Source organism: Narcine bancroftii, chromosome 3 (assembly GCF_036971445.1).
Source record: "Narcine bancroftii isolate sNarBan1 chromosome 3, sNarBan1.hap1, whole genome shotgun sequence".
Lineage (NCBI taxonomy): Eukaryota > Metazoa > Chordata > Chondrichthyes > Torpediniformes > Narcinidae > Narcine > Narcine bancroftii.
The window spans coordinates 105,246,919-105,270,917 of NC_091471.1; the positions used below are offsets into that span (position 1 = coordinate 105,246,919).

The following is a 23,999-nucleotide window of genomic DNA, read 5'->3' on the forward strand; positions in this document are numbered from 1 at the left end:
GCACACACACACACACACACACACACACACACACACACACAATTGAATTGAGGTCAAAGATTGATTTATTGCTCTGCCAGCTTTGTTTATATTCACTCCCTGGCTCTGACGTTAGGAGTTACGTCATTGCAGCGCTAGCCTCCGACTGGTTGGCGTTCTCTCCGTTGCCCATCGTGCGTGAGGTCATGTGGGACAATGGCTGTTGGTCCCTGCAGGTCCCTCACGATCGCCACATTTGCCGACCATTTTGTGAGTCAGGTTGCGACTCGGTTTGCGGGCTGCTACAAGGTCATGAAATTCAGTTTAAAAAATATTATCCTATGTTCCTATGTTGTAGATTTTACAGATGTGGGTTTAGTTGAAAAGAAGAGCGAGATGCACTATAGCAACCATTCTCAATGGGGCCCCTATACCACCCCCTCCCTTCACCTCCCACGCCCCGGGGGCTACAACACATTTAAGTAAAAGCTTTGTTTTCTTTTCACTTGCTCATGTAAATATTTTTAATGTTTTTTTATGAAGTCAGTAGGAGAGAAGTATGAAAGAAATGAAAACCTGACTACTTCATAGGGAAGGAGGCCTTTAAACTTTGAGGAGTGTCCTTAGGGGCCATAGCCAAAAATGGTTGAAAATGACTGCACTACAATATAGTTACACATGCTAAAATCTTTCAGCTATTCCAGTCACAGCTACAGTTTAAAATTATGGGAACTACATAGAAGTGGGTTGCTTTGAGCATGCTTCATCATTCATTAAGAGTATATCAACTTGTGGATGCATCATAAATGAAAGGGACCATTCATTTATTTCTGCATGTAAATTAACTTCTCTCCATTCTGTTCCTGCAAAAGTATTCATCTAGGTCTTCTCAAATGCTATCCTTTTGTCCTATCCTGGTTACAGGCTATTTTTCTGTCTCTCATTGTAGATACCATACTTAGGTTAACTTTCAATTTTTTTTTCCACATAGGGATTGGGGAAGGAATCTCAGCATTACTGACAAGACCTGAGTACATTTTATCCTTAATTTTCCTTGAAAAGATAACATTGAATTTTTTTCCTAACCTGTTACAGTCCTTCTAGGGAAGATACTTTCAAAGAACTGTAAGAATTCCAAGATTTGGGTCCAATAATGAAAATATAGAGGAACAGAGTGGAGAGGTTACTTAACATGCACAAATAAATTATTGGTGTTGTGTATTCTTTCTTTAAAAAATACACTCACATGAGAAGTGTTGTGCCTTGTTAGTTCTTTATTCAAATTAAAAATGGTTCCTTCCAGCCCCACATTACAATGTTATTATGTGACTGGATTCATGTTGATTTCACTGGTCCATTGAGGGAGGGGAAGAAGAACTGTGGGACCAAGAGAGGTGGGATGTGAGAATGAAGACAACAATCTCCAATTTCTGTTCTCCTGCTGCATAGTTTAGTGATGGTTTCCATCAACATGTTGCACTCTGTTCAGATGTTACTGCTGCCAACTTTGACCCTGACAAGTGATGGGAGTACCTTACAAACGCTTGCAAGTAATGAATAAGATGCCAGCAGATTGTAGTGCACATGGAACGGCGTCTTGGCGTGCCCGTTACTTGCAGATAAGGTGCTGAAGTGAAGCGACAAAATCGGCAACCCGGCGTGCGCGGGGCTCGTCCGCGTGACCCTGCGGTAAGAGCGCGCGTGCGCGCGCGGGTTGGAAGTGCCGCGTGGCCGGGCGTGCTGGTCTGGCCCCCCGGATCCCGGTAAAGATGGCGCGTCTGCTGGAGAAGCTGCCATCTGAGGACTGCCCCGGGGTAAGTGACGGCTGCGGGCCACGCTCGCTGTCTCCCTGCTCCGGCCGGATGACGCTGAGTGCAGAGGCCGCGGCTGAAGGTTGGCTGGGTGGCGCGGTGCCAACAGGAAGCCCGGGCCGGCGATGCGTCGCTGGGTCCGGCCCCTGTTGCCTTCTCCTCACTTGTTTCTAATCTGAAACAGTATTGTAAAGTTTATTACAAGCGTACACCTTGAGGTGACCTTTCCATCCGTCCATTAATTACCTCGTGTATGGACCAGGTTGCTGGAGAACCTCAGCAGGTCACGCAGCTCCTGGAGAAAGCAGATGGAAAACAACCAACGTTTCAGACACGGTTTCCTCACTCACTTTCTGCATGGACGCTCCCTCCGCCAGTCCCTCGCCCAATCGCCCACTCATTGGCCCCTTTGCTTGGCATCTACCCGTGACGGCAGGAATTGGTACACTCGCTCCCACATCTCTTCCCTTCCCACCATTTAGGGCTCCAAACAGTCCTTCCAAGGGAAGAAACCTTTCACCTCTTATCAGGAGTCATCTACTACATCCAGTGCTCCCGTGGTGGCCTCCTCGACATTGGAGAGACTGTTTAATTGAGTACCTGTGTTAGTTGAGTGCTGTGATAACAGGACCCTCCCAGTGGCCAGACATTTCAATTCCACTCCCCATTCCCACACCAATATGTCTATCTGTGGCCTCGTCCTAATATTCCATCTGGGCATTATCAACTTCTCTGGTTTCCATAAGGTCCCTCTTGTTTCCCTATCATTTTTGCAATCCCTCTGTCTCCTTTCTCCCTCCATTCCCTCACCATAGCATTTTTTTTTCCTTCTGCACTCCCAATCTTATCCACATATAACTTTTTACCTGTCAGCCTGTTCTACCCATGCCCTCTTTATTCAGACCGGGTTCTGCCCATACTTTGACAAAGGGTTCTGGCCTAAAATGTTGGTTGTATCCCTATGCTTCCTATAGTCGATGTGTAACCTGCTGAGATTCTCCTGCACTTTTGTATTACACTGAATCACAGCATCTGCAGATCTGTCAGCATTTCAAGTTGAAACTATGGATATTCATTTTCTCCCACTGATACTATTTGACCTGCTGAGTTCCTCTAGCACAGGGGTGTCAAACTCAAATTCACGGAGGACCAAAATTAAAAACTTGGACTAAGTCGAGGGCCGAACTAAATATTTATTGAAAATTTTCAACAACATCTGCATGTTTTCTCTTCTTTCAACATATGTAATGTTAAACTTTAGGATATAACTTTAGGAGGATAATGTTACAGGTCAGGAGTAGGTAGCTCAAGTTCACCCTTTGCTTGACCTGAGGGAAACCTATTTGGTCCCTGTGGAGATGTAGTCAGCATTCACAGGCTGTGTCCATTTTGGCCTGCATCAGGACTCAGCATACTCCTCAGGCTCTAGGCCTCTATTCACCCTCGACCCACCATCCCTCTACCTGACCAGTCCTTTACCCAACCCCTACTCACCCCTCACTCCACTCGCTCTGCCTCTACCCACCCCATCCTATACACGTCCCTCTACAGCCTCTCCCCTCAACCTGTTCCTCCCTCTACCCGTCTCTCACCCTCTAATCACCCCTCCCCTCCTCGCCCTGCCCCTCCCCTCCTCGCCCTGCCCCTCCCCTCCTCGCCCTGCCCCTCCCCTCCTCGCCCTGCCCCTCCCCTCCTCGCCCTGCCCCTCCCCTCCTCGCCCTGCCCCTCCCCTCCTCGCCCTGCCCCTCCCCTCCTCGCCCTGCCCCTCCCCTCCTCGCCCTGCCCCTCCCCTCCTCGCCCTGCCCCTCCCCTCCTCGCCCTGCCCCTCCCCTCCTCGCCCTGCCCCTCCCCTCCTCGCCCTGCCCCTCCCCTCCTCGCCCTGCCCCTCCCCTCCCCGCCCTGCCCCTCCCCTCCTCGCCCTGCCCCTCCCCTCCTCGCCCTGCCCCTCCCCTCCTCGCCCTGCCCCTCCCCTCCTCGCCCTGCCCCTCCCCTCCTCGCCCTGCCCCTCGCCTCCTCGCCCTGCCCCTCGCCTCCTCGCCCTGCCCCTCGCCTCCTCGCCCTGCCCCTCGCCTCCTCGCCCTGCCCCTCGCCTCCTCGCCCTGCCCCTCCCCTCCTCGCCCTGCCCCTCCCCTTTTACCTCTTCCCTATCCACCCCTCCTACTCATCCCTCCCTCTAACTGCCCCTCGCACCACCATAACTTCCCCTGCCCATTACTCCTCACCTACACCCTCTGCCCACCCCTGCTTACCCACCCACTCAGGCCCAGCGCGCTGCCGATCAGCCTTTGCGGACAGCCACCATCTCTCTCTTCACGTGCAGGGCCGAACCAGCCGTCCCTGAGGTCCGCACGGGTGCAAGTGCTGAAGGCCGTGACGACCGGGAGAAGTGCGCTCGCGCTGTGGAAGGGCTGTCCGGTGCCAGTCGCGCGGGGCTCGCACTGCCCGGGGGCCGTGCGTAGCCTGCCATGCCCGTCGCGCCGACAGGAAATCACAGACGCTCGCCCATCCGCCGCACCGCTCGACAGGTGGGAGAAGTGACTGGTTGTGCGGGGAGCCTTTCAACTGGCTTGCCGGCTGATGACATCGACAGACTTCTCGTGTTACAATTTCTCGTGTTACAATGGGGAAGGATGTGCAATGAAGGGGGAGAATGGTGGGGGTGACATTACCAAAAAACAGCATCGGCTCTCGCTGCAGGGCGGGCCACCTCTAATACATTTTTGAAATTATCTTGTGGGCCAAATTTGGCCCGCGGGCCAGAGTTTGACATGTGTGCTCTTTTTCTTTGGCTTGGCTTCGCGGACGAAGATTTATGGAGGGGGTAAAAAGTCCACGTCAGCTGCAGGCTCGTTTGTGGCTGACCAGTCCGATGCGGGACAGGCAGACACGATTGCAGCGGTTGCAAGGGAAAATTGGTTGGTTGGGGTTGGGTGTTGGGTTTTTCCTCCTTTGCCTTTTGTCAGTGAGGTGGGCTCTGCGGTCTTCTTCAAAGGAGGCTGCTGCCCGCCAAACTGTGAGGCGCCAAGATGCACGGTTTGAGGCGTTATCAGCCCACTGGCGGTGGTCAATGTGGCAGGCACCAAGAGATTTCTTTAGGCAGTCCTTGTACCTTTTCTTTGGTGCACCTCTGTCACGGTGGCCAGTGGAGAGCTCGCCATATAATACGATCTTGGGAAGGCGATGGTCCTCCATTCTGGAGACGTGACCCATCCAGCGCAGCTGGATCTTCAGCAGCGTGGACTCGATGCTGTCGACCTCTGCCATCTCGAGTACCTCGACGTTAGGGGTGTGAGCGCTCCAATGGATGTTGAGGATGGAGCGGAGACAACGCTGGTGGAAGCGTTCTAGGAGCCGTAGGTGGTGCCGGTAGAGGACCCATGATTCGGAGCCGAACAGGAGTGTGGGTATGACAACGGCTCTGTATACGCTTATCTTTGTGAGGTTTTTCAGTTGGTTGTTTTTCCAGACTCTTTTGTGTAGTCTTCCAAAGGCGCTATTTGCCTTGGCGAGTCTGTTGTCTATCTCATTGTCGATCCTTGCATCTGATGAAATGGTGCAGCCGAGATAGGTAAACTGGTTGACCGTTTTGAGTTTTGTGTGCCCGATGGAGATGTGGGGGGGCTGGTAGTCATGGTGGGGAGCTGGCTGATGGAGGACCTCATGTGTGCTCTAGCAGCTCGTTTAACTTCAGATTTCAGCTTCTCTAGTTTCTCCTGCATGTTACCAACTTGATGTGAAGTGTCTAGTGAAAGTAAAATCATGCCTTTGAAGTAAAAGCTGTCAACGATAATGAAGTCATAATCTGACATCCAGGCCCAGCTGTGTGGAGAGCTCAGTAATGGGAAGGTCTGGTGCTTCCAGACCCAACTGGATGTCTCAACATGCCTTTGGAACTGCCAACATAATTTCCCAACTTTGGGTTCCATCCAGCAGCAGCCACTGACTTAGAAAAAGAGGAAGGCATGCTGGCCTGCAGATGAGATTGAAAGAATCTGTTTTCAATCTCCCCAGCATTCAGCTAGCAAACGTCCATGCTATAAAAAGCAAATTAGACTAAATAAAAGATAGACATCCCTTTCAAAGAGAACTGAGAAACTGCTCTGTGCTTTGTAGCACTGAGATGTATCTCACGCCATTACAATATAACCATGTTATAAATAATAAAATGAAAATCAATATAAGATATGTAGAAATGATAAATTTCTACCAATCCCCTTATCACATCCAATCAACACGTTTTGTTGATCTGTATTCCTCCCCCATTGTTTGAATTCTGAGACTTTCTGATATTTCCTGATTTTTCCTTGAAGAAAGGCTCAGGCCCAAAATGTTGGCAATATTATCTTTGACTCTGAAAGATGCTGAAAAAAACAGCTAAGTTCCTCCAGCATTTTGGTGTTTTTACTACAATCACAGCGTCTGCAGCCTATCATGTTTCACTCTGATCTAAGTTCAAATTTATTGTAAGAGAATGACATCACATACTACCTTGAAATTCTTTTTCCTGTGTAAAGAGAAATGTAAACAAACTGCAAATACAGAAAAAAAAAATCAGTAATAAATCATGTGCAAGTGAGAGTCCTTAAATGAGTAATTTAAATGACTAACCTGGAAGGGCCTGTGGAATAAGGAGTCAAATAGAACAAACTTTATCATCAGAACCACATATGATGTCCTGCCCTCTCCCACAAACTTAAATCCGTGATTGGGAGAGGACCCAGCATGTCCCCTCTACACAGTTCCTACTACCCTTAAGCACACATTGGTTGAGTACAATGTTAGTCAATGGCAACATAATCAAATGCTAAGATGTCTAGCGGTCAACGCCCAGAACCCAGACACTTTCCCATGCCCAATACCTTTCATCTGGGAGGGAATGAGCCATGACTCACTCCTCACTTTGAGATATAGGCCAACTGAACACAGCCAGAGACTGGAAATTGCTTGTAGAACTCGGCCATGACTCATCTTTCCACTGGAAATTAGCAGCACCAACCTGAGACCCAATCTGATGATCTGGTCCAACTCTTGGCAGATTGTCTTCTTTATTGAGCCGACAGTCCCTTGGGAGGGTACCATGGATGAGGCACAAGAACAGAAGACACTACGTTATTTTAATCTTGCCGCAGAAGCAGAAGAGCCAAGCTGGAAAGTGAGGTTGTGTCCATTTGTTTGGTTGTAGAGGATTTATTGCCAAATCCATGACTAATCTTCTGAAGGAAGTAGGAATTACAGGGCAGGCCCTCAGAAAGGCAATTAAATCCCTCTCCAATTCAGCTGAAATGAGCAGTCACTACCTCTGGCTGAAAAGGAAGGATCCTATCTGGGCTTGAAATGACCACAAGGAGAAACGGATATGGGACACACATCTAGGACTAATCAGCCTTGACAGAGGGTGTCTTGTGCTTAAGAGGCCAAAACACCCAATGCTACCAGGGAATACAATGTGTCTGATACCAAACAATATTCCCTAGTGGTCATCCTCCATTATTGTAATTGAGACAACTGACCGTAATAGCTCTATGAGAGAGGAACAACCTAATCAATTATGAAATGTCAGGGATTGTAACACCTAATCTTGTAAATCAACCTGTTGCTTAGGATTCTGATGGTGGAGGGGTAGCAACTGTTCCTGAACCTGACTGCACAAGGCTTGTGGCACCTCTTTCCTGATGGTAATAGATGTGGATTCTTGATGACTGCTGCTGCTCTCTGAAAGCAGCATTCCATATGGATTGTCTCAATGGTGGGGAAAGGTTTGCCAGTGGTGTACTGGGCTGTGTCCACTACCTGTTGCAGGGTTTTCTGCTCAGAGGTATTGCTACCCTCGTACCAGGTTGTGATGCAGCCAGTCAGCACAATTTTCACTACATTATAGTTGTGAAATAGTTTGAAGTGTTACGTTTTATGTGAGAGGAGCAGTGAAAATCCAGATACAGTGGAACCCCGATTCACCGCGACCCAATTTAACGTGAATGCAGATATAACACGATCAGCCAGTGGACCCCTTTTTTTCCTCTCTTACCTGAATTGAAATTATTTTAAGATCAAAATGGAATGCACAGTTAGAAGACAAAAATCTTTTTCAGTGAAAGATAAGCTTCAAGCACTTAATGCAATCAAGAATAAAAGTCAAACCCAAGTTGCACGTGACCTCGGGATACCTGAAGCAACATTTTGCTTTAAATCTTTGGAAGATAAATTACACAGGTTGCTTTAGAAAATTGAGGATGAAGTGGGACTAAAGGCCAAACGCATGAAGACAGCCAAAGATGTCAGCCTGCATGAGTGGTTTGTTCAAGCGTGCTCAGAAGGCCTTTCAAATTCTGGGCCTATTCTCAGAGCTCAAACCAAGAATTTTGACCAGCTGATCAATGGAGAAACCTCACAGTTCAAAGCTCACAATGGATGGCTAGACTGGTTTAAATGCGATCATGGGATTTCTCAAGTGTTAGTGTCTGGACCAATTTGCTCAGCCAACAGTGCTGTCACCAGCAAATAACCAGTAGAACTAAAAACTCTTCGAAGAAGGTGGCTATGTTGAAGAACAAGTGTACAACTGTGATGAAACAGGCCTCTGCTACAAGATGATCCCAGACCACACTGTGTAGCAAAGATGACTCCCATCGACGTGAGGGGTTCAAACAAAGCAAAGATTGCGTGAAGTTTTGTGTTAACAAGAATTAAATACACAAGTAAAAATTGCTCATGATTGGCAAATTTCACTCACCCCACTGTTTCCACCATGTCAACATTTAAGTACATGCATAGCAGCAATGCTTGGATGACCAGCGTAATCTTTAAGGATTGGTTTTACATATCTTTTGTCCCTGCTGTCGTGCTTATTTGTGTAACAAAAGCTAGAACCCAAAGCTCTTCTTTTGCTTAACATTTGTCCTACCCACCTGCCAGCTGCCAACCTAGAAAGATCCGGGTTTTTTACCTCCCAAAGAACACTGCATCTAAGATCCACCCCCTAGATTAGGAGATCATCTCCGTATTCAAGCAAAATTACAGGCATGAATTAATCTACAACACTGGAAGACTATCTGAAAAGCATGAAAGTTAAACTTCCCACTTAAGTGGGAAGAGCTGGGCAGCAGACAGCTCCTTGTGTGTGGAAAAGTGCTGGAACAAGGGTCTGGGTCCAGCCTTTTCATCATGAAAATCCCCCAAGGAAGATGAAGATGATGATAATGAGGAATAATTCTGCGGCTTCACAGATGAAGAGGTGGATGAGGTGCAAAGGGTTTTTCAAATTAGCAAAGAGGATTTTCACCAGTGGTTCTCTGCCGATGATGAATGCCTGACATATGAGCATCTAATGGACTTTGCGATCGTCCATAACGTTACTAAAGCCCTGGTTCCCAAACCACAGGAGGATGACAATGAGGAGTCTCCAGCCCCAACTCCGAAAGTATCTGATGCCATTGAGTACCTCGAGGCTGGTCTCTACATTGGCTGGAGACCCAGGATGTGGACCACAGAAAACTCCTCAAGCTCAGAAGCATTTTGGATTTCACTCACCACCAGCGACCTGCTGCGTTCAGGCAACAGACACTTGGTTGCTTTTTTAAAAAATAAAATGATGATTGTAAGAAATAAAAAAGATGATTGCAAATACAGGTATTGTACATGCATTTTAAAAATGCTGTTGTCGTGACCCCGATTTAGCATAACCCCGCTTTTTTCGCGATCCGATTTTGTTTGGACCTGAACCATTGTGTTATAATGGGGTTCCACTGTAACTATGATATACAAATGGGAAGAATCTGTAGTGGAACAAACCCCTTCTCTTCACTGACTCTTTATAAATGTGCAGGTCTACTTTCTATTCTTGCTTGGAATGGACAGTCAACATTGGGTTCTTGGGTGTGTAAATTTTGAAAATTTCTGAGAGTAAACTAATTCAGCTGTTAATAAAGGAAATCATTGATAATTCAGTAAGTATTTGTTGAGGTGCCACGTAAGAAATTTATGACAGACTGTGTTCTTACTGCTTTTAAACTTTTCTATACCTTTCTCTGCAGTTCATTCATAGGGTAATTGATGGCATATGTGGACGTGCACTTCCACGGTTTCGGGACTATGGCAGTATTTGGAATCTTGTAGAATGGATGGAGGTCCTGGATGAGGCCACAGCATTTGTAAAACATGCCTGCAGCAAACATTTGACAGATGAAGAGGTTGGTGGTTGGTTATTTAATATTTTGTAGAAATTTATATGAAGGGACATAATGAACAATTATATTTCACAGACTAATCAATAGCCTTATTTCACATGAATCAATAATTGACACTCATCAATGTAAATAAGGCTCAGCTTTTCATGAAGAATGCAATTTTCAAGACAAATTTCTTTGGAAGCATTTTGGAGTTCCCTGACAAATAAATATATATTTCTGTGAGGGAGGATTATTACTGTTCTATTTATTTCAAATGTACTGGAAAAAAGAGACTTTATCTTTTTTTCATTATTTATGAATATAGTACTTAAGGTGATGTCTGCTTTAGAAAAATCTATGGCCAACTCGCTAGAAACCACCACCTGGAATCAAACAGAACAAGGTTGGGAGGCCAGTGACTGTTATTCTCAGATTATTACTGTCTCATTTTCTTGGGACATGATACTAGCCCTGCCCACCTTTGGTCGTTTAATTAAATATTATACCTCAATCAAGTGTTTAGTTCAGTATATTGTCTCATGAATTGAAGTACAGTGAGAGAGTTTGTTTTGTGAGCAATATGGGTCATTAACCCAGACGTACTAAAAGAGTGCAGTTATAGAGAGAGATCAGTTAAGGTAACCTTAACTTACTCACGCAAGGTTCGCTCAAGAGTCTGACAAATTTAATTTAAATTATTAAATTTAAATTTAGACATACAGCATGGTAACAGGGCATTTTGGCCTACGAGTCAAAATGCCACCCAATTTACACCCAATTAACCCACGCCCCAAGTATGTGGGAGGAAACTGGAGAACCTGGGAAAAACCCATGCCAACACGGGGAGAATGTACAAACTCCTTACAGACACAGAGGGATTTGAACACTCTTCCCAATCTCTGGCACTGTAAAACTTTTGCACTAACCGCTATGCCAACCAATAAGTGGGAAAGAAATGTTATTTGAATCTCATACTGTGTGAACTCTCAATTGTTAATCTTCTTCCTGATGGGAGGAGGGAGAAGAGTGTAGCTGGGAAGGTGTGAGTCTTAATACGTTGGCTGCTCTTCCAAGACAGCAGGAAGTGTAGATCAAGTCGGGGGGGGGGGGGGGGGGGGGGGGGAAGGGGGTTGCCTTTATGAGTTGCTTTCATAATTTTCTGCAGTTTCTTGCAGTTTTGGGAGGATCCTTTCCCATACCATGCAGTGTTCGATCCAGATAGGATACTTTTGGAGGATCTGTAGAGGTTGTTGAGGACTTGGGGATGATGTGCTGAATTTCCTCAGGCTTCTGAGAAAGTAGGTGCGGTAGTATGCTTTCATGCAATTGGGCAGGAGAAGTCAAAATATTTCTTTTCTGCTGTTCTATAGTTTTGTGCTTTCTTCCAATATTGAATTGTTGGATGCTTTGAATATGAGGGTGATTAAAACTTTCAACAGTAAAGTAATTAATTTCAGTTCTAACATGTAGGAGTTGAAAATAATTTGTATTGTGTTACGTTGAAAATGTATTAAGTATCTGGTGATATTTTATTGATATCCATGAGGTAAAAATAAAGTTATCATGTTTTTCGAAAGTCTTCTATATGCATTCTGCAATATATCGTTGATCAAATCATACAGATTGAAATTTTGTTTTTTTTGTAAGGTCCTCCAGCTACTGGAGGGACAGAGTACACCCCATCAAGAAGCAGTCCTTAGCTGTTTAAAAGCAAGAAAGGAGGAGCTCAGATGGGCATTAATTGAGCAAACGAATAGCGTATCTTCTGCTCAGCTACAGGATTTTGATTGGCAGCTGAAGGTACAGCAATAAATGAGTTCTGTCTGTTGATTACTGTATATTTAATATTTTTGAACCAAGATTCCTTCCCCACAATCTACATCAGCTTTTAATCTGTGACTGTGTAGCCCTATATGACAATACCACGGTAGTGGGTTGTTTAAAAAGGGGCAATGAGTCTGCATACAGGAAGGAGTTTGAAAACGTGGCTGAATGATGTACCAGTAACATCTGCACTCAGTGCCACCAAATCCAAGGAGCTGGGAGTCACTATCTCGGAGGGCTTTCCTGGACCCAATGCAAGAATGTCGGCAAACCTCTATAGATGTGCATTGGAAATTATGCTGATCGGCTGCTTCATGGCCTGGTATGGAGGTACAAATACCTCTGAGCAGAAAGCCCTGCAAAAGGTAATGGACACAGACCAGTACATTACAGACAAAACTCCAAAACTCCCCACCATCGAGAACATTTACATGGAACACTACCATGTAGAATTCAGAGAGTAGCAGCAATAAGGATCCACACCACCCAAGGCATGCTCTGTTCTCACTGCTGCCATCAGGAAAGAGGTAGAGATACCACAATACTTGTACCATCAGGTTCAGGAATAGTTGTTACCCCTCCACCATCAGACTCCTCAACAACAAACTCAGAGACTTGTTAAAGGATTCTTAATTTGCATGTGAGTTATTATTTATTATACTATTGGGCAATTAATATGCGTGATTTACTTTTATTATTACATTTGAATAGATCAGTGAATTGCACTTCCTGGGTAGGAATGGAATTACAATTTACTAAAAAAAACCTCTATGCTGGCAATTTTAAGACGCTTCTTAACATTTTCCTTTTTCAAATTAACAAATTTGAGTCCAATTATAGATAACCATCCACTTCAACTGTCTTTGTTAGATGCAGGTTTCAAGGAATGGCATAGAAAAGGTATTCAAAGTTTCAAGGAACTTTTTATTCAAAATAATTTTGTTTCTTTCAAACAATTATCGGCCATATTTAATCTTTCCTATCGGCTTTTTTTTAGATATTTACAAATTAGCCATTTTATTCAGTCCGAGCTTTCGGATCTTCAGCACATTTCTAAGACTTAGACTCTTGATCTGCTTTTTAACATACAATTTTGTTTTCATAGTGGATTAATAGAATGTATTTACAATAATTTACTGGACTTAAATTCAGTCACAGTGGCACAGATCAAAAGAGATTGGGAAAGAGACTTGAAAATAACTTTTTCAGATGAAGATTGGTACTCTACTCTCAGCTTGATTAACGATTCCTCATTTTGTGCAAGACATTGCTTATTAAGGTGCTGCACAGAATTCATATGTCTAAACTTAAATTATCCCATTTTTATGCAGACATTGATCCTTTTTGAGTGAAGTGTAAAAATTTTAAAGTCTCTCTAATTGATATGTTCTGGGAATTCTGACATTTAGAGAGATTCTGGAAAGAGATTTTTCAAACTATGTCAACTATTTTCAAGATTAACTTGGAACCCTGTTCTGTTTGGTTTTTCTCGTGACTCAGATGAATCTCTTATCAGCATCTTAAGAAAACGTCTTAGCTTTTACTACATTGATAGCCATTTGAGCTTCTTTATTGAAATGGAAAGGAGATGTAACCACTACTCATATGCAGTGGATATATGATGTCATGCCCTCTTTAAGTTTAGAGAAAATCAGATATAATATAAAAGATAGAAAGTTTCAATTTATGAAGATATGGGGCCCGTTCTTGGAATTTTTTATAATTGGAAGAGTCAATAAATACTTTCCGGGAATTCTTTGTCTGTTCTCCAGGGGTCACCAGACGCATCATTATTGATTTCTTTTTCTCAAAAAAAAGGTTACATTGTTTATAGGGAGGGGATTAGATTAGTTTTTTTTTTCATTTTTATTCTTATTATTTTAATATAACAGTCTAAGAATAGGTCTGACATGGTTACATTTGTTATGTTTATCACTAGATTGAGTTATTACAAATAACTTAATGTAGCTATGCACATTTTATTACTTATTTTTTTTGTCTCCCTTTGGTATGTATTTGCTTGTATACAATTGATTCATTATATAATCATCATGCTTATTATGTTAAACTTAATAAAAGTATATAAAAAGAAAATAAAAGATTTATTATTGAATGATTTGTTTTGTATTGCCGTCAGTTTGTTTACATTTTTTATTTGTTTACATTTCTCTCTTTTGTAACTTATCTTTTGAGTACAGTTTTTTGTGTTACTGATAAGTACAAATTCAACCTGGCCCACAGGAAAAATAATCTCAGGGTTGTATGTGATGTCACGTATGTGATCTGACAATAAATCTGAACTTTGATATGTTATAGTGTCATACAGCGTAGAATCAGGTACTTGGTTATCAGCCATTTGGCATCTTTATACTCATCACATGTTTGAGCACTTAGCTGATCTTCTATGTTATGAGGTTTCAGTGGTTAACTAAATACTTCTTAAATGCGAGAATACATAAAATGATCACTCATTCAGGCAGTGCACTCCATCTGGAGTGTATAAAATATTCCTCTTATCCCCTCTGATTATTGTATTCCTTACATTAAAATCTTACACTCTAGTTGCAGACATCTTCACGATCTGCTTAGAAATTTGGAAACCTCTGTGAGATCCCCTCACAGACATTTCTGCTTTAAGGAAAACCAACCCAGCTAATCCAGTCTCTTCTCATGAATGAAACGCTCCATTCCAAACAACATCCTGGTGAATCCTCTCCTTCTATACTGGTTTGAGCAGAACTACACAGAGTATTTCTGCTGCCTCCTAGCTACAGGAGACCTCTGCGTTATGGCCATTTGGATAACAGAAATTCACCATGACTGAATTCACAAATCACAACCCAAAGATTGAGATACAGAATAAAATGTAATCTCATGTATTTTGTGTTCATTTGTATTTCACGGTGTGGCTTTGTAGAATGGAAAATTGCAAGATGTATTGTTTCCTGGCATCACAACCCTTCAATAATGTGAGGATAACCTGTGATATTTTGCATTGTTGTACCTTTGACCTTCCTGCTCTTGTGTTCTGGATGATTAAGACAAGTATTCTGTATATTGTCTTAACCATATCTACCTTTGCTTTTGCTCTTAGGGGTCCTTCAATTTATATGCCAATGTCCTCTGTTCTTTAATACTCCTGAAATCTTATTATTCATTTTGTGTGTTCTAGCTTTGTTGGCCCTCAAGAAAGATATTAGCTCATATTTTTTTGGGATTAAATTCCATCTGCACTTTATCTGGCCATTTTGTTTAAAGTCGAAGTCTACTTTCCTAATGATCAGCACCACCACTAATCTTTTTGTCATCTGCACACTTGCTAATCGCAAATCCTGCATCCATATTGTTAATATAATAAAGCAAACATCGTGGGTCCTAGCACCAATCCCTATGGTACATCATTAGTCATAGACTTCCAATTGCACAAATGACTTTTCGCCATCACCCTCTGCTTCCTGTCACCACTTCAGTTCCAGATCCAATTTGTTATACAAGGTGAGAAGGGCAACACAAAGACAAATAAACCCATCATAAATTAGTAACTTCTTGGTAAACTCGCTGGTTATGAATTAATAATGCCCAAGCTCATCCTGAATGATTAAGGATGACTGAGCTCATCCTGAACATCTTGTCCTTTTTTGAACAGTTTAAAGAAACTGTATGTAAGATCATTCTAGATTACTAGTCAATTTGGATGACAAGGAAATTATCTGGGAAACTCACAACATTGAGAATGTAGTAGCTTATGTAGAGCAAGGCTCTGATTTTAATTGTCTTGAGAGAATGGAAATTGAAAAGATTTGCATTAAAGATGGAAATATGTCAGCTGCATTGCTTAGATTTTCTATCTTGAGTGATCCAACGGGTTTTTGATGCAAAATTCTTTTTAAACATTTAGTTTGCATTTGTAACAGTGTACCTTAGATTAGAGCTCAATGAGCTGTGGAGCAGGGAGTTGATAATTGGAATTGACAGATTTTCCTTGGGAAAAGCATGATATGCCATTATTGTGACTAAAAGTGCATCGGAACTTCAGTATATCTCTATTTTGGGGAAAAAAATGGAGCTTTTAATCAGTTGAGATTAACCTTGAAGATAGCTTCAATTCAAATATTAGTCTCATTTCAAGTAACTGAAGTGGATTAGAATAAATCTTGAACACCTTATACTGGTGTAAGATGATTGTGAAATTTCTTGTTCTTAGCTTAAAAACAAATGCAAGGAACTTTCATTTGTGTAAGATAGTAGTTCTGTAAGTAAATAATCTATGTTCCTCTGTTCTATTTCTACTAGAACATTCATTTTGTTTGACCTTGACAATCGTATCTGCGTCTAATTAGTCAATTTTACTTAAACTAAACAAACACGTAGTATACAAAGCACTTCCAATATCTGTCTAAGAAACTGAACATGTGTGCAGAACACAATCCATTGAATTTAACCAAAGTGAAAGCTAAATTCTGTAGTTCATTAAGTTTCTTTTTCAATTACAGTTACCTCTTTCAAGTGACAAGATCGGTTTTCTTCAAGCACCACTGTTGAACCTTGACCTCAATGTCAAGGAAAATGGAGTACTAAAACCAGTCACAATTGAGATGGACAAAGAAGAGCTGCAAACACTAATTCATTCTCTGGAGGCAGCAAATAAGGTAGTTTTCATGTATTTGTGTCTGTATTTTATGCACATTTTTCTGTGTAATTGTCTCCAAGGGCTGATTTTCAGGTTGATTTTTAAAGAAGGTACACACATAGAAGAAACATAGAAGATAGGAGCAGGAGTAGGTCATTCGACCCTTCGAGCCTGCTCTGCCATTCAACGAGATCATGGCTGATTTTAAAGTTCAGTACCCCATCCCTGCCTTCTTCCGTAACCTTTAATACCCTTATACTGAAGAAATAGATCTAATTCCCTCTTAAATATATTTAATGAACCTGCCTCTACTGCCCTCTGTGGCAATGAATTCCACAGATTCACCACCCTCTGGGTATAGAAATTCCTCCTCATCTCGGTCCTAAATGGTTTGCCTATTATCCTCAAACCATTGCCCCGGGTTCTGGATTTTCCCATCCTTGGAAACATCCCATCTGCATCCATTCTGTCCAGTCCTGCCAGAATTTTATAGGTTTCTATGAGATCCCCTCTCAATCTTCTAAACTCCAGGGAGTACAATCCCAATTTGTGCAATCATTCCTCCTAAGTCATTCCTGCCATTCCAGGTATCAGCCTGGTGAATCGCCTCTGCACTCCCTCCATTGCAAGAACATCCTTCCTTAGATCAGGTGACCAAAACTGCACACAATACTCCAGGTGGGGTCTCACCAAGGCCCTGTACAGCTGCAGTAAGGAATCCTTGTTCCTCGACTCAAACCCTCTTGATATGAAGGCCAACATACCATTTGCCTTTTTAACCGCCTGCTGTACCTGCATGCTCGCCTTCAGAGACTGATGTACAAGTACCCCTAGGTCTCTCTGCACTTCCCCATCTCTTATCTATTGCCACTCAAATAGTAATCTGCCCTCCGGTTTGTATTACCAAAGTGGATAACCTCACATTTATCCACATATGTGGTTCTTTTATAAAACTTGGCAAGGTGAGGAATTCATCTCTGTGCTATAACAAAACTGACAATTGTTCATGAGCATTCACTGTCTCCTGAATCTATACTGAATGAACCTCCTTGTTGTCTGACCCAAGACTGAACAAGCAGTCTTGGACAATCTGGCTGTAGTAATCAAGAAATTAGGATAGCGAGCAGGATCCATCATTCATTTTAACAAAAATGTGAAGTATTTTAAACTAAATCATTAAGTTCACATTGTAATTTGTCTTTCCATTTAAGTCATTTGAAATGGATTGTAAATTCCTGAGGGCTTTCTCACTGATGCTGGTCAACCCAGCAGATGGTTTGTTGCTCAACATTGATCCTCTGGCGCCAAATGTTGGCAATCAAGTACCGTGAAACTGATCAGTTTATTCTTATTTTGTGGTTTTATTTTACTGAATACAAGCCTGCTGATGGCTCTATGAGGATATAAGAAGGTATGAAGACAAGATGAGTGAGGTGCATGGGAGACAAAGAATAATGTGAATAACTATGAAGTTATTTACTTCACAGGGCAAAGTATTATTCAAATACATGTCGATATTTAAAGTGTTATGGGTGTTCTCGTACACTCATCATTGAAAACAAGCATGCAGGTGCAGCAAGCAATTCAAAATGAAATGTTGGCTTTGAGAATAATAACAAAGAAGTTTGACTTTAGTTGTACCGGACCTTGGTGAATCCACACCTGCAACACTGTGTCAAGCTTTAGTCTCCTTGCCCAAAAAAAAACACGTCATAAGCAGGGTTCAGGGAAGTTTCATCAATCTCTCAGGTGGCAGGATTGTCATAAAAAGAGTTTGGATTGTTTGAGGTCAGAAGAACAAGAGGGGACCTCATTCTAACAGGGTGACAAAGATTGGATAGGGGTCGACTGGTGATAGGATGGATTGTTTTCTTAGCCAAGAGGTCCAGAGTGATGGTTGGGGTGTGGTGTCACAGACATTTAGGACGAAGATGAGAAGCTTCTTCTTGGAGGGTGGAAATGCTGTGAAATTCTATACCATAGAAGACTGTGGAAAACCAATCACATAACATATCACCAACCATATAACAATTACAGCACGGAAACAGGTCAATTTGGCCCTTCTAGTCCGCACTGATCCGAGTACCCTCCTCTAATCCCACCTACCAGCACCTTGCCCATATCCCTCCATCCCCCTCCCATCCATATACTCATCCAACTCTTTCTTAAATGAAAAAATTGACCCTGCCTCCACCACTTTTCCTGGAAGCCCATTCCACACAGTAACCACTCTCTGAGTAAAGAAGTTCCCCCTCATGTTATTCCTAAACCTTTGCCCGTCAACTCTCAACCCATGACCTCTTGATTCCATCTCTCCTACTTTCAATGGGAAAAGCCTTTCCACATCAACTCTATCTATCCCTCTTAGTATCTTAAACACCTCTATCAAATCCCCTCTCAGCCTTCTACGTTCCAAGGAATAAAGACCTAATTTGCTCAATCTTTCCTTGTATTCCAGATGTTGAAACCCAGGCAACTTTTTTGTAAATCTTCTCTGCACTCTCTCTATCTTGTTAATATCCTCCCTATAAATTGATGATCAGAACTGCACACAGTACTCTAAATTTGGCCTCACCAATGCCTTGCACAGTTTCATCATTACTTCCCAACTCCTTTATTCTGTGCACTGATTTATATAGGCAAGCATACTAAAGGCCTTCTTCATCACCCTATCCACATGTGCTCCTACCTTCAGGGAACAATGCACTGTTATTCATTGATCTTTCTGCTCCACTGCATTCTTCAATGCCTTCCCATTTACCACATATGTCTTGCTTTGATTATTCTTTCCAAACTGAAGCACCTCACACTTATCAGCATTAAACTCCATCTGCCATCTTTCTGCCCACTCTTTTAAGCAGTTTAATTCCCTCTACAATTTTTGAAAACCCTCTTCATCATCCACAATTCCCCCATTTTAGTATCATCTGCATATTTACTAATCCAATTTTCCAGATCATTAAAATATATGACAAACAGCAACGGTCCCAATACCGAACCCTGAGGTAAACCACTTGTCACCGACCTCCACCCTGACCAAAATTATCTACTACTACTCTCTGGCACTTTCCTTCCAGCCACTGTTGAATCCATTTGACTATCTCCAAATTAATACCCAAGGACTTAGCCTTCCTAACTGACCTCCCATGCGGAACCTTATCGAAGGCCTTACTGAAGTCCACTGCTCTACCCTCATAAACGTTTCTAGTTACCTCTTCAAAAAATTCAACAAGATTGGTCAAACACGACCTTCCACGCACAAATCCGTGTTGAGTGTCCCTGATCAGACCCTGTCCTTCCATATACTTATATATACTATCTCTAAGAACGCTTTCCATCAATTTACCTACCACAGACGTCAAACTTAGAGGCCGATAATTGCTAGGCTTGCTCCTCGAACCCATTTTAAACAAAGGGACCACATGCGCAACACACCAATCCTCCGACACTATACCCGTCTCTAATGACATTTGAAAAATCACTGCCTGAGCCTCCGCTATTTCCTCACTAACTTCTCTCAAGGTCCTGGGGAAAATCCTGTCAGGACCTGGAGACTTATTCACCTTTATATGTTTCAAAAGCTCCAGTGTTATCTCTTTCTTAATCACTATATACCCCCTTTGCTTCCTTTACCCTGCACAGTTCAATATCCTTCTCCTCGGTAAATACTGAGGAAAAGAAAGTTTTTCAAGACCTCCCCCATCTCTTTTGGCTCCACACACATTTGTCCTTTCTTATTCTCTATTGGATCAATTTTATCTCTCACTTTCCTTTTGCTATTTACATATTTGTGGAAACCCTTTAGATTTATTTTCACCCTGCTTGTTATAGCCACCTCATACCTTCTTTTAGCTTTTCTAATTTTTTTCTTAAGATTCTTTTTACATTCAATATAGTACCCAAACATCTCTTTTTTTCCCTGTTTCTTATATTTATTGTAGTACTCCCTCTTTTTTCGAACCAAGTTTCCAATATCTCTTGAGATCCATGGCTCTCTCAAACTTTTGACCTGACCTTTCAACCTAACAGGTTTATAAACATTTTGTACTCTTAAAATCTCTCCTTTAAAAGATCCTCCATTTCTCTATTACATCCTTCCCAGAAAACAAATTGTCACAATCCACCCCTTGTAAATCCTTTTGCATCTCCTCAAACCTAGCTTTTCCCCACTCAAAAACCTCAACTCTGGGCCCAGACCTATCCTTTTCCATAATTACCTTGAAGCTAATGGCACGATGACCCAAAGTACTCCCCCACACATACCTCTGTCACCTGACCCATCTCATCCCCAACAGCAAATCCAACACAGCTCCCTCTCTAGTTGGTACCTCCACATATTTTTTTTATATAATTTTTTATTTTTCACACCATAAATCACATTAACCATGATACACATTTTTTCCTTTTCACACATATACAATGTCATTTTCTTCCCCCCCCCTCCCCTCGCACCCTCCCCACCTCCCCCCTCCTGTCCATTTAAGGTATAAATCTAGGATACATTAAACCAGTCAGACAATTGTCATTCAATAAAAATACACCAGAAATTCCACTGAGTCCATTCTTTTCATTTCCTTTTCCTTCCGTTAACTTAGGTAGTGATTGTCCCCAGTAGGTTTTCGCTATTGTGTTTAATGTAAGGCTCCCATATTTGTTTGAATATTTCAATATTATTTCTTAAACTATATGTTATTTTTTCTAATGGAATACATTTATTCATTTCTATATACCATTGTTGTATTTTCAAATTATCTTCCAATTTCCAGGTTGACATAATACATTTTTTTGCTACGGCTAGAGCTATCTTAACAAATCTTTTTTGTGCATCCTCCAAATCAATTCCAAATTCTTTGTTTTTTATGTTACTTAGGAGAAAGATCTCTGGATTCTTTGGTATATTGTTTTCTGTTATTTTATTTAATATCTGATTGAGATCTTCCCAAAATTTTTCTACTTTCTCACATGTCCAGATTGCATGAATTGTTGTTCCCATTTCTTTTTTACATCGAAAACATCTATCAGATACTGTTGGGTCCCATTTATTTAACTTTTGAGGTGTAATGTATAGCCTGTGTATCCAGTTATATTGTATCATACGTAACCTCGAATTTATTGTATTTCTCATCGTTCCAGAGCATAACTTCTCCCATGTTTCCTTTTTTATCTTTATATTTAAATCCTGTTCCCATTTTTGTTTAGTTTTACCATTTGTTTCCTCATTCTCCTTTTCTTGCAGTTTAATATACATATTTGTTATAAATCTTTTGATTATCATTGTATCTGTAATCACATATTCAAAGTTACTTCCCTCTGGCAAACTCAAACTGCTTCCTAATTTATCCTTCAAGTAGGATCTCAATTGGTAATATGCCAGCGCTGTATCTTGAGTTATATTGTATTTATCTTTCATTTGTTCAAAGGATAATAAAGCTATCCTGCACACATTTTACAAACTCCAACCCATCCAGCCCTTTCACGGAATGGGTTTCCCAATCAATATTTGGAAAATTACAATCCCCCACAATCACTACCCTGTGCTTATTACAAATATCTGCTATCTCCCTACTAATTTGTTCCTATAATTTGCGTTCCCCATTTGGTGGTCTATAATACACCCCTATAATTGTAACTTCCCCTTTCCTATTCCTCAATTCCACCCAAATAGCTTCCCTGGACGAGCCTTCTATTCTATCGCACCTAAGCTCCGCTGTAATATTTTCTCTAACAAGTAGTGCAACTTCTTGCCCCCCCACCCCACCCCACCCCCCTGGTTCTATCACACCTAAAGCAACTTAATCCAGGAATATTTAGTTGCCAGTCACATCCCTCCTGTAACCATGTTCCACTAATCGCTACGACGTCATACTTCCAAGTGTCAATCCATACCTTCAGCTCATCCACCTTCATTACAATGCTCCTAGCATTAAAATATCTGCATTTTAGAGATTTCTCACTTTTTACTTCCTGTATACCCCTATCTTTACCAACAGCTCTCTTACGATCTTTTGCAATTGACCTCTGTCCATCTTCGTATAGAGCATCCCCCTTTTCTATCACCTGCCTTCCCCCCGCCCCCCCTCAAACGCTGTCTACAAGCTTTCTCTGATTGCAATCACTGAATATTTTTAAAGTAGGGTAGATTTCTAAACACAAGCACATTTGTGGAAGAGACTGGGAATATGGTGTTGAAATAGAGGATCAACTTTGATCATAATGAATGATATGGCAGGCCCAAGTTACCTTCTTCTGCTCCTGTTGTCTTAAAGGTAGCTTTAGGTAAACTTTGTGGGGTGTTGTTTTTTTTAAATAACTGCTAAATATTAAAAATCTTTGAATGTTTCTGATTAATTAATAACATTATCAGAATTTTTAATGTTACAAAACTTTCATACGGTCAGAGTCAGGTGTAGAGGAACAAGCAAGTGTTGAAGGTAGTCAGCATTCAAACAGTGACTGTAGAATAGGACTGGGAAAAGATACGAGAGAGCAGCCTGACAATCCTGTTACTGGAACCAGTAAAGTGCATCCTTGAGAGAGCTAGTGTTAGATTTTTAGTTGAGTAAATTCACTGCCATCGCAACAGTGTTCTTGCCCTTCTCCAATGATATTTGGGATGGCAGTTAATTGCTGTAGCAATGTGCTTCCAGTATTAGATAAGGAGTTTCAGAATATTTCCAAGTTGGTATGATGTGGTGTAAAGCCTGAAAGTTGTATTGCTGCTGCTTGTTTCTGTATCCTTGTGCCTTCTAATTGTGATTTGGGAGTTATTATTGGTAAAGCCTTGGTCATTATTGCCTTGTTGCATAATGCATGGCCCTGGTGCATAAAGTTAATGGTTACGATGGTCGTTGGAATCCAAATGTTTGGTCTGAGTCACTATTTTGAAAACCATGATAAGAACTTTACATTAAGATTATATTTTATGACAAGTATTCTTAAGAACTTGACATTCTTGGTTCTTCTTGAATCCATATCACATTCAACATTGCTCAGAATATTAGACTAAAGAACTGGAAAGTTAAGCATTTGCTTATTTATTCTTCCACCATTTTAATTTACAAATACATGAACAGTCTTGTTCAAGAAAGTGTAAATAAATGTTTACATTATTTTGATTGAAGTCTTAGAATAGAGAATTGCTCCAGCTTCAGTCCAAGTTAAAATACTATGAGTTGAAAGCAATTTCTGAAGTTGCACTGTTTTATCTCTATTAGGGAGAAGGAATTTTTAAGAGGTTGGGATTGGCTTTAGAGCTCATGCTAACTAGGAGACCTGCTTATTTTTTGGACTTTCCCATCAAGTACTATGAAGATATTAAAAGTTAGCCTTACCTAGTCACTATTACTTTATCAGTCTACAGCTCTAATTGAGTCTGTTCAGGGCTTTTGAAGAGATGTTAGTCCTAATAATCCTAGAAGCTTGAAATAATGTTGTTTGCCTAGCTGCTTCAGCAGTTAATACAAGGAGGGGAAACAATAAAAGAAAAAAAAAAATTCTTTAGTAAAGTTAAAGCTATTGAGCCAGATTTCTTAGCCTAAATAAGTGATTTAACCTTGTACATTATCAGTTTATAAGGTGTTCAGGAATTTG

General features: G+C 41.6%; 1 protein-coding gene and 1 long non-coding RNA gene across 3 annotated transcripts in view; one reads left to right on the plus strand and one right to left on the minus strand.

The window, feature by feature from the left end:
* Positions 1–1,242: 1,242 nt before the first annotated feature.
* On the minus strand, positions 1,243–23,932 carry LOC138757449 (uncharacterized). Its single transcript, XR_011353604.1, has 3 exons — positions 23,741–23,932; positions 6,650–6,853; positions 1,243–1,965 (listed from the first exon to the last, which is right to left on the minus strand). It is a non-coding gene; the product is annotated as an uncharacterized lncRNA (long non-coding RNA).
* The window catches only part of commd8 (COMM domain containing 8), a 28,593-nt gene continuing 6,267 nt past the window's right edge, over positions 1,674–23,999 (plus strand). Inside the window, exons 1-5 of one of the 2 annotated variants that reach the window (XM_069924736.1) lie at positions 1,707–1,793; positions 4,111–4,315; positions 9,821–9,976; positions 11,603–11,755; positions 16,273–16,428. In XM_069924736.1, coding sequence (XP_069780837.1) covers positions 4,256–4,315; positions 9,821–9,976; positions 11,603–11,755; positions 16,273–16,428 — 525 coding nt within the window. In that variant the 5' untranslated portion in view covers positions 1,707–1,793; positions 4,111–4,255. Of the gene's footprint in view, positions 1,794–4,110; positions 4,316–9,820; positions 9,977–11,602; positions 11,756–16,272; positions 16,429–23,999 lie in introns of both variants that reach the window. The other variant, XM_069924737.1, reaches the window with a different exon arrangement.